General features: G+C 41.8%; 1 protein-coding gene across 1 annotated transcript; it reads left to right on the top strand.

The window, feature by feature from the left end:
• The first annotated feature begins 617 nt into the window (after nt 1-617).
• LOC135504470 (B-cadherin-like) lies at nt 618-14,958 on the top strand. The gene is made up of 16 exons (XM_064923103.1): nt 618-907; nt 1,330-1,444; nt 8,262-8,494; nt 8,689-8,829; nt 8,928-9,083; nt 9,175-9,319; nt 9,420-9,592; nt 9,696-9,824; nt 9,934-10,119; nt 11,504-11,748; nt 11,872-12,014; nt 12,121-12,345; nt 12,443-12,661; nt 12,787-12,917; nt 13,786-13,926; nt 14,114-14,958. Exons 1-16 carry the CDS (start codon nt 857-859, stop codon nt 14,318-14,320), a joined length of 2,640 nt encoding a protein of 879 aa, XP_064779175.1. The 5' UTR covers nt 618-856; the 3' UTR covers nt 14,321-14,958.
• The last annotated feature ends 1,832 nt before the right edge of the window (nt 14,959-16,790 follow it).

Genomic DNA, 16,790 nt, shown 5'->3' with positions numbered 1-16,790 from the left:
AGGGCAGCCATGTAAACTACAGCAGTATGAGTGTTGAGGAGTAAAAGTGAGCTCAACATAAATAGTATTTAAGTACTATAATGGTTTTATGAAATTGAGTTGTTTTTAATAAAGTGTCTCGTTCCCCAACTGGACAGGCTTTGGGATCATGCAGTCTGTGGTCAAACTAGCTAAAGTAATGTTTCCTTTGAGAGAAGTGGTAGTGGAAGGATATCACAGGGTCTCTCACATTGGCACACAGACTTTACTACAAGCTGAGGAAACATATGGTGAAGAATATCTACAGCATTTATTTCGACTAGGCTAAATGGAGTAATGGTATATGTTTTTTTACCATGATTAATATATGTATTTATCAGTAATTTGTTAAAATGTAAAGTTTATTTTGACAAATTATAGCTTTTGACAAATATAGACAACTCTTGCTGACTGTGTTTTGTTTGAAACTATTTTGATCATGAAATGGAATGACTGACATCCGTGTGTGATCCTGAACCCACTCTTCCTCATCAGTGCTTCTCCTCTCGATCGGAATTCTCAAATTATTGTGAAATAATTTGGCACATAGGACCCTGCTGTGGGTTTCTGGATAATGACAATTTACTTGTGTTTCATAGGTGCAGGTATAAGGAGCCGTTCTCCTCCATGACCATACTTGGAGCGAGCGTATGGGCGAGGTCACCTGCCTGCACACGGCACTCACCAGAAACTACCTGCTGAAACTCATTCCTCCAATTTAACCGACAATCAAGAGAGCACACATTTGAACAAGGAGAGACTTTTCCCCCCCATCTACGCGTAAACTGATTACTTTTTACTGTTGGTGGAACGACAATTCTGAAATTATTCAAAACAAATGGGGGCCTTTTGGTTCGTGGAGTTGGGGGTATTAACATTGTTTCTCCAGGTAAGATTTTTTTGTTTCTACTCTGAAAGTAACATGCAATGTAGGCTACGCCATTTACCTGGGAACACTAACTTACAGATACTGATTCAGCCTAACGTTACTGGTCTTATTTAACTGATTAATTTTTCATGATTTGTTGGGTATATTTGTTTTAGCCAGCGTTGGTCGATTATTTAACGTTAACGCACCCGGATATTTGTTTTGTATTATTCTTAGCTTTTATTTATTTATACTTGTTCCACTTTTCGCAGTAGGGTGCTGTGGTATTTGTAGAACGTCAACAACAATAGTAATTAGTGGTAATTATGATAGTATAATAGCATTTATAAGGTAATCTGGTGAATATTGTTTTCATGACCTTGTGTAGTTGATTTATATATAATAAAACTGAAGTTATTTGCTTTTTCCTTTTTTTTTGTAAGGCTTTCAATCCAGGGACGTCGGAGGAGTCAAAATGTATACCGGGTTTCAATTCAGAAATGTACATTTTCAAAGTAGAAAGAAATCACTTACAAAGTGGCCGGAGACTAGGAAAAGGTAAGAACTAATTTAATGGTAGCTTAAACGCTCTTAGCATATGACCGCGCAAAACATGTATAACGCCGCGTTCAAAACAACTGGGAACTCGGGGAAAAATGAACTCCGACTGAAAAACATTTTGAACTGTCATCCAACAAAGAATTCCAACTCGGGTCTCTTTCAAGAGCTCAGACCTGAAGATCAATGGCGTCGTGATTTGACCGGCATTTTTTCCCCGAGTCACAGTTTTGAATGCTGCATAAGACCCAACATTTTTTTTAATGGGTGTCATCACTTCAGATTACATGTTAGTTTCTGCTTTGAATATTTCAGTACACGTTGATAAATGTTTATCCATTGTTCAATTGGAAGTATTTTGTGTTTCAAGATATGGGTTGGTCTCCCCTGATTCCTAATCAAACTGCCACCGTTCTACATTGTACAGACAAACCATTACTTTGCAAATATGGCATGGCACTGACCTTCCACTGTTTTGGCAGTGTTCGTTTGTTTACGATAGCATTGTGGTGTGTTGTCTGTCTAGCATTGGGGCTAATGGATGGATTTTTCACGCCTTTGCTTTCCTTTGCTAAGAAAGCAACGTGTCGCTCTCAATTGTGTGACCAATTTAGTAGGCTAGTTTTGTATTATGGCTTTTAATTATGTTTTCATCAAGTTGTGACTTAATTGAAGGCTGTTTTTGTCTTTGTAAAACGGTTCACTAGACAGGGTGAATTAATTGATGAGACAAACTACCTGTAATGTAGCATAACTGGGCGTGTAGGCACAAGTTCTGATCAGTAGAGTAAAACTGGTTAGACTTCCTGGAACAACCATTAGGCTGGCCTAGATTCCTCTGAGTGACTTCTGACATTGATTGTCATTCACGGCAACGGACAGCATATGCGTTATTCATTTGTAATATCAATAGGAAATGACAAATCCCTTTTGTAGCAACTTTTTTCCCATGATCATGTTCCATGATTAGTACCCAATATTACAGTAATAAGGAGGTAGTCTTAGTCATTGCTTTACAACTATTCCTCCTCCCTTTGGGATATGTTACGGGAAGACCTCTACAGACTCTCAGTATAATCTACACTTGTCTCTTATGATACAGAAAGTTTGGTACTTTCATCTACATGTTGTGGCAAGGTCAGGAATCCAATCTAGTTTCACTCCTAACCCATAAGATTGACGTCAGTGTCTTGCTATTGTTGGGCAATATTATGCGGGTATAGCTAGGCCTGTGGGATCATGAAATTGTTAGGCTGATATTTTCATGCAACTAAGTGCTGTTCTCAATTTAGTTCTTAAGTGTGGTTCCATATGGGACCGAGATCATCTCTAAATTTTAAAGTGGGATTCTAAAGATGCAACAACTAGGATGGGTTCACTAATATAACTAAAATTGTGCCTTTTGGCTTCTCGACAATGAAAGAAAGTATATGAAAACCAATAAAACAGGAGAGAAATGCTGGTTTCAATTGCATATGAGGAAGTCTATATAAAATAATTGCCTCCACGTTTCTAAGGTGGAATTTTGGCGAGGCTGCTTTGAAGCAAGGTAAGACATGCCCCATAATATGGAGTAAAATGTTTGTGTTTCAAACATCAGTATTAAAATGCATAGGCCTACAGCCTCCAGCTCATATTGCAAAGTGGTTGAGACATGTGATAGCCTGCCTACCTTTTCTATACACTTGGCTGCAAAGGCAATAGAAAGCTGGGATCCTCTTATTAATCGTGGCCACCAAAATCATGTTTTTATCACACAATTGCATTTATAATTGTTGCGCAGTGACTAGCAGAATGCATCTGTGTTGCTGTCTTCTGACAGGTGATATTTCCTCTCAAACTCGGCTCTATGCTGTGCATGTGTAATAAATAAGATGCATGACGACTAATGAAATAAAAACATCTGCAACAATTTACACTGAACAGAATAGAAATGCAACATGTAACAATTTCAAAGATTTTTTTTTTCAGTTCATATTAGGAAATCAGTCAAAATAAATAAATTCATTAGGGGCTCCCTAGTGGCACAGCGGTTTAAGGCACTGCAACTCAGTGCTAGAGGAGTCACTATAGACCCTGGTTTGGTTCCAGGCTGTATCACAACCGGGAGTCCCATCGGGAAGCGCACAATTGACCCAGAATCGTCCGGATTAGGGTTTGGCCCGGGGTAGGCCTTCATTGTAAATAAGTTGTTTTTAACTGACTCGCCTAGTTAAAACATTTTTTAAATAGTCCCTAATCTATGGATCTCAGATATGCATCTGGTTATAGATACCTAAGAAGGTAGGGGAGTGGATCAGAAAACCAGTCTGTATCTAGGTGTGACCACCATTTGTGTCATGCAGCGTGTGACATCTCCTTCACATAGAGATGATCAGGCTGTTGATTGTGGCCTTTGGAATGTTGTCCCACTCTTCTTCACTGGCTGTGCGACATTGGCGGGAACTGGAACAAGCTGTCGTACACCTCGACCCAGAGCATCCCATACATGTTCAATGGGTGACATGTCTGAGTATGTTGGCCATCGAAGAACTGGGACATTTTCAGCATTCAGGAATTGTGTACAGATCCTTGGGACATGGGGTCGTGCGTTATCATGCTGAAACATGTGATGGCGGCGGATGAATGACACGACTAGGAGCTTCAGGATCTTGTCACAGTATCTCTGTGCCTTCAAATTTCCATCGATAAAACGCAATTGTGTTTGTCTGTAGCTTATGCCTGCCCATACATAACCCCACCGCCACCATGGGGCACTCTGTTTACAATGTTGAACTGTACTGCTCGTCCACATGATGCCATACACACGGCCTGCCAACTGTCCGGTACAGTTGAAACCGGGATTCATCCGTGAAGAGAACACTTTTCCAGCGTGACAGCGGCCATCGAAGGTGAGCATTTGCCCACTGAAGTCGGTTACAATGCGAACTGCAGTCAGGTCAAGACCCCAGTGAGGGCCATGAGCACACAGGTGCGCTTCTCTTTTTGAATTTGTATATATTCTTTTTTACTTTAAATAATTACCCCCCCCCCCCAAATGTGTACTTTAAAACATTGTTTTACAACTTTTCCCCCTATTTTGTGGTATCCAATTGGTAGTTAGTCTTGTCTCATTGCTGCAATTCCCATACAGATTGGGGAGAGGCGACGGTCTAGAGCTGTGCGTCCTCCGAAACACAACCCAACCAAGCCGGACTGCTTCTTGACAGTGCCCACTTAACCCGGAAACCAGCCGCACCAATGTGTCGGCGGAAACACCGTAAACCTGGCGACCGTGTCAGCGTGCACTGCGCCCAGCCCGCCCCAGTAGTCGCTAGTGCGCGATTGAACAAGGACATCTCTGCCGGCCAAACCCTCCCCTAACCCGGGCGACGCTGGGCCAATTGTGTTCTGCCCCATGGGTCTCCCGGTTGTGGCCGGCTGCAACAGAGCCTGGACTCGAACCATGATCTACAGTGGCATAGCTAGCAACTACTACGCAGTGCCTTAGACCACTGTGCTACTTTGAAGGATAGATAAGCTAATCTGAGATGGTTTCTGACAATTTGTGCAGAAATTCTTCAGTTGTGCAAACCCACAGTTTCATCAACTATCCTGGTGGCTGGTCTCAAGACGATCCTGCAGATGAAGAAGCCGGATGTTGCGGTCATGGGCTGGCATGGTTACACGTGGTCTGCGGTTGTGAAGCAAGTTAGACGTACTGCCAAATCCTCTAAAATTATATTGTAGGCGGCTTATGGACGAGAAATTAACATTCAATTCACTGCCAACAGCTCTGGTGGACATTCCTCCAGTCAGCATGCCAATTGCACACTCTCAACTTGAGACATCTGTGGCATTGGGTTGTTACGCAACGTCACATTTTAGTGGACTTCTATTGTCCCCAGCACAAGGTGCACTTGTGTAATGATCATGCTGATTAATCCACTTCTTGATATGCCACGCCTGTCAGGTGGATGGATTATCTTGGCAAAGGAGAATTCCTCACTAACAGGGATGTAAACAAATTTGTGTGGAATTTGAATGAAATTAGCTTTTTTTGTCTATGTAAAATTTCTGGACTCTTATTTCAGCTCATGAAACCAATACTTTAACAGTTGCTCTTAATATTTTTGTTCAGTATAATTCCTCTAAATTATACAAATTAAGAATGACCAGTCAAATGTATTTCAAGTGGCTAACAATAACAGTAGCCATTAACATCCCTAGCGCCTTTGGAACATATACATTTTTAAAGTGTAATAAATCTATTTAATACACACCACAATAAATCCATGATTTTATTTTAGGCATTATGATATGAAGAAAATGTATTACAGAATAAGTCAGCCTACGGTAATGTTATCTGACTATGCGCCATGCCATTATAGGCTGTAGGCTAGTTAATTTAGCGGAGAAGATGTGCTTAAGTCCCGTGTCCCGAATACACTCACCTGCTACAGACAGTCATGGGGCTGTGGCTTGCTATATAAAGCAGGCATACGGACATTGAGGCATTCAGTTACTGTTCGATTGGACGTTAGAAAGGGCAAAACTAGTAACCTAAGCGACTGAGCATGGTAAGATTGTCGGTGTCAGGTACACCGTATCTCAGAAGCGGCCACCCTCCTGGGCTTTTCACACGCACACACGTGTTTACGAGATTAGTACGATAAACATCAGTCAGCTGCAGTCCTGTGGGTCAAACAGTTCGTTGATAGTTTGCACCGTTCTTGACAAACAGGCGGGCCACAACCATGGAACATGAGAGAGCTCAGTTTACTTGCGTCGCCTGCACAGTCCCCAGACCTCAACCCAATAGAACATCTTTGGGATGAGATGGAATGGGCTGTTGCCAGCATGAATATACTGCCGTCCAATCTGCAGCACCTGTGTGATGCCTTTGCGTCAGTATGGACCAACATCCCTGTGGAATGTTTCCGACACCTTGTAGAATGCCCCAAACAATTCAGTCTGTTCTGGAGGAAAATGGGGTCCGCCTGTGTAGCTACTTTTCTCAGTGAAACCTACTTTTCTCTGGTAAAATGCAAGATTAATTTCAAGCAAAACATTAAGAAATGTAGCTGGCTGCATTCTTTCTGTGATGCATTTGAAATATATGATGGCAGTGCATCGTTTTTGCCCAAAAGTCCTTGCTTTTTCATTGTAAGCTCATTTACTTATATGGCTGCTAGCCAAATATTGTTGAACTTCTGTCATCTGTTCAAAATGAAGCAATTTTCTGTCTCGTGACACTTTTGTGTGAATGAAAACTATAGTTGCACGCCCCATGCTCAGTCTATTGGAGCAAAAAAAAGGTTTTGTTTTGATGGTCTGAGTTTTGAAAATGCAAGTTTCTGAAATCTAAAGTGACCCCTGATGTGACTAAAGGCTATTCATTATTTTAAAAAGTTGCAAAAAATAGCTTCTCAGGCTGCACATGTTGTTCTCTCAAGTGATCATATTTTCACCCATCAGATTATTCTCAATTTAATATTGTCTTTACTAATATGTACAATTAGTTTTAATATAGAATGGTTTATCAAATTGGCAGGGGGAAAAAGACATGTCATCCGTATGCACTAGAAATGCGACTGGAGCGTTGCGTCATGATGATCTCCACTTAGCCCCCTCCTGTACTTCCTGTTCACCCATGACTATAGCCCCCTCCTGTACTTCCTGTTCACCCATGACTATGTGGCCACACACGTCTCCAACAGCAGAATCGAGTTTGCAGACGACAACAGTGTTAGGCCTGATTTACCAGCAATGACGAGACCGCTAGTTGTAAAACAAATGTTTTTGTGACAGGTGGCCTGATTATTTATTGCTCTGCACTTGATCTTTACCACCTACAGCTTTCTTTAATTTGTTCAAGACTGTTGACAACCACCTTCTGGCCTAAAGAGTGGTAGTTGCTGTACCTCTACCTACCTGATTCTCTAGTACCTAACTATCAATAGGATAAGCAGAAGTGTGTACTGTGGCATACTACAATTCAGTTTTACTTCTCAACCCCACCTTTTCTTGTTTTTGTGTAATTACAGAGTTTCGGCATAACATCTTGCTAGTTCATTAGGGTTCTAAATGGATATGTTTTATGGGCAGTCTAGGCCTAAATGAAAACTACAGAAAGATGTGAGGGGGGAAAACAGAATTGTAGGTCCTTAAATACTATTTTGTTAACATAATAGGGGCATAATGAGCCACTCACACCTGAGTGACTCAGACCTCTTTTGTAGAGCTCGGTCTATGCCTCAGGATGTTTAGAAGTAGTAATGTGAAACCAGGGGCTGCTGCCCACCTGTCCCTGAGTCTTAACCCAGGGCCTGTCAACTCTGCTCTTTCTCTGTCCACACAGGATGATTATGGTAGACCACTTGTATACAATGACCGCTTCATCTCTACCTGGTACATTGTATATTGTTCTAAGTTGCACAGTACTAGTTATACATGTAATGTTCGTTACATGAGGATATGGGTCAATTTACTCCTTTGCAAGTCAGACATGATGGAGATTTTTACATTCTGCAGGGCTTATTATTTGTACAATGTCTTTGCAGCAGATCAGAATTGTGCTCATGAGGTGATTTAGGCCTAGTTTGGTTTTTTTAGAAGGCCATTTACTGCTTTGTTGCTATGAACAGTATTCCATTCATAAACTGCCACCAGACTCACTCAGTAAATGTATCTAGAAAGTACTGATGGAATATAGGGCTTTTTGTTATAAATTTGAGATTAAAGCAACAGTGCTTTAAATATACTCATTGTTGAATCACAACCACATACAAATTATGGTTGTGATAATTTTAAAAATATCTTCTGACCACCTTTTCAGTGGTTTTTGATGACTGCACCAGCCGCACCAGCTTTCTCTTTCACTCCGAGGATTCACGCTTCAAAGTAGATGGCGACGGGACGCTGAAACTGAAGAGGGGGGTGACTCTGCATAATGGACATAAGGAGTTTTATGTCTCTACCCAGTCCAAGGGCAAGAAGATCACGGTTCCAGTCAGAGTGCTGCATGAGGCCAGACATGGCCATCACCATGAGATGACCACCCAGCCCCAGGTATATGACTGGTCATATAACATTGACTATACTGTCCTCTAGTGGATAGATGGGCATTGAAATGTTTTTTTTTTTTTTTCAGGTCAATTGATGACATTTGCTGGCAGTTTTTGTAAAAAATATTTGTTTTATTTTATTGCTTGTAAACCAAACCATAGACTTGATATTTCATGGTTTTTGTTTCAATTCCACAGCCCGGAACAAGTCTGTCTCTGCCTGTTCTGAACTTCCCCAAGTCTTCAGGAGGTCTGAAAAGAAGGAAGAGGGACTGGGTCATTCCTCCCATCAACTTCCCAGAGAATGGCAGAGGCCCCTTCCCAAAACATATGGTGCAGGTAAGTGTCTTGTAGGTTAAGGATTGTTCTTACATTACTCCAATATCAGTGTTGGACATTTTGTAATTGACGTGAACTTTATCATCCTTGTAAACCAGATCAGGTCCAACAATGATAAGGAGGTGAAGATCCTGTACAGCATCACTGGTCCTGGGGCTGACCAACCTCCTGTGGGACTCTTCACTGTGGACAAAAACTCGGGGTTTCTCTATGTGACCCAGCCTTTGGACAGGGAGAAAAAAGACAAATACGTTGTGCGTTTTGTGTATCCTAATTTTCTTCCCTTGACTTAATTGAAAACTGATTTATATGTAGTTTTAAACTATTTGTTACTCCTCTCTGTAGCTCCTAGCCCATGCTGTTGCAGTGGGTGCAGGTAAGGCTGAGGCACCCATGGATATCATTGTGGAAGTCATCGACCTGAATGACAACAAACCTGTATTTACCCAAAATCCATTTACGGGAACAGTCCCTGAGGCATCAAAACCAGGTATGATCATACACACACTCAGTATTTACAATACTTAATGATGTGATGTTTAAGGAAAATAATGCTAGGACGATTCTGCAATTTTTTTCACTCTGTTCAGGTGATGAGGTCATGCAGGTAACAGCCACTGATGCTGATGAGGAGGGCTCTGCCCATTCTGATGTCAGATACACCATTCTCAAACAGGAGCCTTCACTACCAAGCCCCAACATGTTTGTCATCAACCCTGTGACCGGAATGATTCGGGTTAACGCAGCTGGGTTGGACAGAGAGGTTGGTCTCTTTTCAAATCGGTAGTCTTGTTGATCATTTATTCATTGTGTACATTCTACATGCGTTACGTTTGTGATTTAGTTTACTACTTAATTTGTTTCAGAATATTCTTAAATATACTTTGGAAATCCAAGCTGCCGATTTGGAAGGAAATGGCCTTACCAGCTTTGGCAAAGCCATCATTACAGTAACGGACAGCAATGACAATGCGCCACAGTTTGTGACGCCTTCGGTAAGCACATTTGTGAAGACAACATTTCAAATTGAAGCCTTAAAACCGTGTTAAACGCGTAATGGAATTGCCCTTTGTTGCTTTATAATCATGCTTCTCTCCTTTGCAGTACACTGTGTCAGTCCCAGAGAATAAAGTGGATGCCTTGGTGGTGAAAATGCCAGTGACTGATGGGGATGATCCTCACTCCTCTGCCTGGGCCACCACCTTCAAGATAGTTGACGGGGACCCTCAAGGCCTTTTCAATGTGAGCACAGGCCCTAGCAAGCTGGAAGGCATCATCACGACAGCAAAGGTATGTTGAAATCCTCTCCTTTAAATGTATTTGAGCTGCTACTTTGGAGGTGTAGCAGAAGCAGCCTGTCACTAGCTTTTTAGCTTCTACTCTAGAATGGTATCCTGTAGGAAGCAATTTGCACTCCCCTTAATAATTTATTTTGACAGTGAAGCTGAAATTTAATTTGGCTCTATACATTTTTTTAATTTGAGATTCAATGTTTCATATGAGGCGACAGTACACAATCACTTTTTTTTTTAGTATTTTCATACATATCGCCCCCGCAGGAGGCCTTTTGCCTTTGGTAGGCCATCATGGTAAATAAGAATTTGTGCTGAACTGTCTTGCCTAGTTAAATATATTTTTTTTTATACAGTTTAGAAATTAAAGTACTTTGTTTCTAGTCCCCCTATTTTGAAGGTGTCTTAAGTATTTGGACAAATTCACTAATGACAGAAACATTACATTAAGCAGCACATTCATGAGAGGCTTAAAATCCAATTATAATACAAAAGTAGTGTGAAATGCACAACCCTCCAACCATGGACGAGAGGATGATTTTAAGGTCTACATGGACACTACAAGCAACATGTGCGTATCGCCAACATGTGCGTATCGCCAACATGTGCGTATCGCTCTCATACAGCAATGTTTGCAAACACAAAAATGCGTCGGTAAATAATGTGTTGTCATTTTGGAGTCTCTTTTATTGTAAATAATAATGTTTCTAAACACCTCTATTCATGTGGATGCCACCATTTATTATGGATAATCATGAATGACTCTTGAATCACGATGAGTGAGTTCGAGGGATAAGTATAATACCCCCAAAACATTTTTATTGGTAATGGTGAGAGGTTGGCATGTTTTGGGGGGTATGATCTCTCTCACTACTCATTATTCACAATTCATTCAGGATTATCCATAATCATGGTAGCATCCACATCAATGTAAAATGCATCAGAAGCATATTCCTATTTACAATAAGTGATTCTTATATACCATTAATTTCTATTGGGCACAACAATCTGAAAACAAATTGAAAATGCGTCCAGGAAGTTTGTAGCCGCAAGCTTGATGTGGTCATTGCGTGCTAGGAATATGAAACCAAATACTAAACTTTTGACTACTTTTAATACATTGAATTTGTCCAAATGGGGGTGACTAGATACATAGTCCTTTCATTTATAAATGGATATTTATGAAAATACCTGTTATGTACCGTTGCTTCATATGAAACATTTGATCTAAAATGCTGGAGTATAGAGCCAAATTAAGTTCGGGCTACACTGTCCAAATAAATATGTAGGGGAGTGTATGCTTGTAGATATAAACACCATTATCCCGATTCTATAATGTCTGAAGGATTCCTATTCTGATGGGCTTTTCTGTTTCATTACAGCCGCTTGACTTTGAGAAGAACAACAAGTACACTCTGCTGGTCACTGTGGCAAATGAAGTCCCATTTGCCGTCCCCCTGCCCACCTCCACTGCCACTGTTATAGTGAATGTGGAGGATGTGAATGAAGCTCCAGTCTTTAGTCCAGTGGAGAAGATGATCAAAAAACCTGAGGACCTCACTGTTAACAGTGACCTGGTTCTGTACACAGCCACAGACCCAGACACTGCAAGGAATCAGAAAGTCACGTAAGATTACAACTTCATTTACAATTTATTATATTTTTTGTAAGATTTGAAGAGGATACTTTTTTGACAACTCAACAAGTTGTAAGCAATGCATATATTAATTTTTGTACATTTACTACACAGATACAAGATACGCAATGATCTTGCTGGATGGCTCAGTATCGACAAAGACACTGGGCTGATCAAAGTCAAGAGCCTCATGGACAGAGAATCTACTTTTGTCCAAGACAACAAATACTCTGTTGTTGTTCTGGGCACTGACAACGGTATTTCAATTAGCCCTTTCTCTAATATTAACAACATTTCAAGTTTAGAAGATGACCACAACCTAAACTTGACTTTGAGTGACAGTGCTCTAATTTGGATTTGCAGATGAAATCCCAGCAACTGGCACTGGCACCCTTATCATAGAGCTGGAGGATGTGAATGACAACCCTCCAACCATCGACGAGAGGATGATTAAGGTCTGCAACAAGGAGTCCTCCCCACAGCTGCTGTCAATCACTGATAAAGACGGAGCGGGCTTCGCTGCTCCATACACAGTACAGCTTCAGGGGTCGTCCCTTTCGAACTGGACTGCCAGAATGAATGACACAAGTATGCGTTGATTTTTCCCAGAACTACTGTACTACCCCCCCCCCCCTTTAAAACAATTGCGTTGTTTGACGTTAAATGTTAACGTTTTCCATTTCAGAAACGGGCATTATCCTGACACTGAAGACTGTGTTGGACAGTGGAGATTACACGGTTGTCCTGAGAGTGTCTGACATCCAGGGCCTGCACCAGGAGAGCACCATCCAGGCCTCTGTGTGTGACTGCAAAGGAGCTGATGTCCAGTGCATCGATAAAGCTGTAGCAGGCTTCGGCCTCTCTAGCATTCTGGGAATTCTAGGAGCCATTTTACTACTCCTATGTAAGTTCATTTGTTTAACCCGGCACTAAAGTGTTTGGTCATTGCTGTCCTTGAAGCCTACATATGTAGATAACACACTTGCACGTCATTGTGTATTAAGGCCCTGTGTGTTTGTTGTGCTCCAGTGTTGTCTCTTCTGCTGCTCATGTTCCTGAGGAAGAGAGGTGGTGAAAAGAAGGAGCCTCTGCTGCAGGAGGACGATGTCAGGGACAACATCTACTACTACGACGAGGAGGGAGGTGGCGAGGATGACCAGGTGAGGGAAGAGCAGACTAGAGCTGCGTTTCAGACTTCTAAGACACACCCTCGTCCACTTACCTTCGCCTTATGCCCTTGGGGTAATCCCCGTCGCCGTCTTGGAGGGCGGTTCAAATGACTAGAAGTTTGCAATGTAAGCCCCTCAGCCCTTGTTTTTAGTCGTGTTTGCGAGTGTATAATTATGTTCTCTCCGGGGCCTGAAACTCCCCATCATTCAATTTGTGACGATTGTACATCTGCTAAGAAAACACTTAAACAATATCAATGGAGAAGTCAACCTACAACTAAGTAAAAACGAATGCAAATAAGTTAGAAATTGTGCTACTAATGCAAACGATGACTCAAACACGTCTCGTAAATGTTTTTTTTTAGTTTTGCTATCTTTTGGAAATTGTAGAAATAAAACATTTTCCAGTTCCAGCTAGACAGCCTAATGTTAGTTATCTAATTAATTTGCTAGCTTTCATACAGTAGGTGTATATGAATAATTCTATATTTAATGAGTACACTCATAATTGACTGTAGTGCTATAAAACTACCGGTGGCTGAAAACACCATGGTGGGATGAACGAGTGATGATGTCATGCCCTGCAGGTGTACACTCGTGAGATGTCATCAGAAGTGTCCACTTAATTTGAGAGCTGAGGGGTTAGGGTGTGTGTTTGGACTGCAGCCTAGCTCAGAACAAGCCCACTAGACTCTAGATTTGCAACTGCGACTTGGCCAAGATAAAGCAAAGCAGTTTGACATGCAACACAGAGTTACACATGGAATAAACAAACACACCATCAATAATACAGTAGGATAATCTATATACAGCATGATCTTGTAATATAATGCGTGTCTGTACATCTTTCCACCTTCAGGATTTCGACTTGAGTGTTCTGCACAGAGGTCTGGATAACCGTCCTGATGTTTTCCGTAATGACATCGCTCCAACCATGGCCCGGCCAGAGTATCGCCCACGACCCGCCAACCCAGCCGACATTGGCAACTTCATTGATGATGTGAGTAAAGTCTTGAACTGATTAATAATGTGAGTGGAATGCACAGTTAAGATCATATCAATGTCTTCTGGGGATGATTTGTCATTCAAGTAACTGGACTTGACATGGATAATGTCAGTTTATGCTTGTTTAGAATTTGTGCTGTATATTCACCAAGGTGGTAAAATGTAATCTTTCTGTTGACCAGAACCTGAAGGCAGCTGACAACGACCCCACTGCTCCTCCCTACGACTCCCTCCTGGTGTTTGACTATGAAGGAGGTGGCTCTGAGGCCGGCTCCCTCAGCTCCCTCAACTCCTCCAGCTCAGGAGACGACCAGGACTACGACCTCCTTCAACAGTGGGGCCCGCGCTTCAAGAAGCTGTCTGACATGTACGGAGGAGGAGAGGATTGAGAAGTCAGTCAGCTTCTCAACCTTTCTGCTTGGAAAGTGTCTGGTTCTCCACACTTGGGTCTGTAGGCTGTAGACACTTTCTTACTTTATATTTCCCCTTGTGTGTTTCGGGCACATTTACAGTTTGATTTGTGCAGATGTGGGAACATTTTAGAGAACTGTCTTCAATGCTCGTCTTCAGCATGGGGAGGGTGGCACACTCTTGGCTCTGCACTGGCAGGATGTTGACATGGATTTTACACAATTCAGCAGTGCTTTCTAATGGACTCTTAACAACCCCAGATTGTACTTGAATTTAATATGCATTGTTTGCTGGTTCTTGCTTCCATGTTGGTGTCGTATCATAACGTTTCTATAAAGACTATACTTTGGCATGAAATGTAAGTTACTTGAAATCCAAATCAGCCTTAGGATTTTTTTTGTTAACTGAGATGAATTATCAAGCTCAAATGCTTTTTAAAACATGTAAGTTTGGGTGTTTGTAGTCCTTTTCATTTTAATCATATTAAATGTTAATTTTTTTCTTTGTATTTGCTTCTGAAGAAGCACACTTGTGAATTCTGTTTTTTATAAAGGATAACCCTTTGGTACATTGATGGCCATGTGAATAGTGTTATTAAATAAATTACATGTCCGTTTTTTTTATTTGAGCTGAATTATTCATTCACAGATGAGGCACTAGATGGCAATGATTGAATGAAACAGGTCTGGGTCAATGAATGATGGCATTTCCTTGTTCCGCAGAACAGATTGTACAAGTTATATTTAAGCAATAATATACCCTGGCTAAGGGCTGTTGAGCACAATGCAACGCGGAGTGCCTGGACACAGCCCTTAACCGTGTTATACTAGCCATATACCACAAACCCCAGAGGTGCCTAACTGCTATTACAAACTGGTTACAAATGTAATTAATATTTTGTCATGCCTGTGGTATACGGACTGATATACTATGGCTATCAGAGATACTCTTAATGATCGGCTATGAAAAGCCAACTGACATTCACTCCCGAGATGCTGACCTGTTGCACCCTCGACAACCACTGTGATTATTATTTGACTTCTATGAACATTTGAGCATCTTGGCCATGTTCTGTTATCTCCACCTGGCACAGCCAGAAGAGGACTGGCCACCCCTCATAGCCTGGTTCCACTCTAGGTTGCTTTCTAGGGAGTTTTTCCGAGCCACCATGCTTCTACACCTGCATTGATTGCCGTTTGGCGTTTTAGGCTGGGTTTCTGTACAGCACTATGAGATATCAGCTGATGTAAGAGGGGCTTTATAAATTGATTTGATCAACCAATCAGCAGGGCTTGAACCACCCAGTTTGTCTAGAATCACATGTACAAGAATCTGTGGCTAAAGTAGCCTATAATCTCCATTAGAAACTGGGTGGTTCCAGCCCTGAATGCTGATTGGCTGACAGCCATGGTCTATCAGACTGTATACCACAGGTAAGACCATATGTATTTTCACTGCTCTAATTACGTTGGTAACCAGTTTATAAACAAGATAGAACTGCCAAAGGGGGCGGTGTTGCAATCTACTGCAGAGATAGCCTGCAGAGTTCTGTCCTACTATCCAGGTCTGTACCCAAACAATTTGAACTTCTACTTTTAAAAATCCACCTCTCTAAAAACAAGTCTCTCACTGTTGCCGCCTGCTATAGACCACCCTCTGCCCCCAGCTGTGCTCTGAATGCCATATGTGAACCGATTGCCCCCCATTTATCTTCAGAGCTCGTGCTGCTAGGCGACCTAAACTGGAACATGCTTAACACCCCAGCCATCCTACAATCTAAGCTTGATGCCCTCAATCTCACACAAATGAGCAATGAACTTATCAGGTACCTCCCCAAAGCCGTAAACACGGGCACCCTCATAGATATAATCCAAACCAATTTGCCCTCTAAATACACCTCTGCTGTCTTCAACCAAGATCTCAGCGATCACTGCCTCATTGCCTGCATCCGTAATGGGTCAGCGGTCAAACAACCTCCACTCATCACTGTCAAACGCTCCCTCAAACACTTCAGCGAGCAGGCCTTTCTAATCGACCTGGCCGGGGTATCCTGGAAGGATATTGATCTCATCCCATCAGTAGAGGATGCCTGGTTATTTTTTTAAATTGCCTTCCTAACCATCTTAAATAAGCATGCCCCATTCAAGAAATTTAGAACCAGGAACAGATATAGCCCTTGGTTCTCCCCAGACCTGACTGCCCTTAACCAACACAAAAACATCCTATGGCGTTCTGCATTAGCATCGAACAGCCCCCGTGATATGCAGCTTTTCAGGGAAGCTAGAAACCAATATACACAGGCAGTTAGAAATGCCAAGGTTAGCTTTTTCAAGCAGAAATTTGCTTCCTGCAACACTAACTCAAAAAAGTTCTGGGACACTAAAGTCCATGGAGAATAAGAACACCTCCTCCCAGAAGCCCACTGCACTGAAGATAGGAAACACTGTC

Source organism: Oncorhynchus masou, chromosome 2 (genome assembly GCF_036934945.1).
Source record: "Oncorhynchus masou masou isolate Uvic2021 chromosome 2, UVic_Omas_1.1, whole genome shotgun sequence".
Classification (NCBI taxonomy): Eukaryota; Metazoa; Chordata; class Actinopteri; order Salmoniformes; family Salmonidae; genus Oncorhynchus; species Oncorhynchus masou.
This window is presented reverse-complemented; position numbering and strand designations above follow the sequence as displayed.

Coding starts and splice junctions, on each gene's coding strand:
- LOC135504470 (XM_064923103.1), top strand. CDS start 857: ATGGGGGCCTTTTGGTTCGTGGAGTTGGGGGTATTAACATTGTTTCTC. Junction 908..1,329: donor TATTAACATTGTTTCTCCAG/GTAAGATTTTTT, acceptor TTTTTTTGTAAG/GCTTTCAATCCAGGGACGTC. Junction 13,927..14,113: donor TTGGCAACTTCATTGATGAT/GTGAGTAAAGTC, acceptor TCTGTTGACCAG/AACCTGAAGGCAGCTGACAA.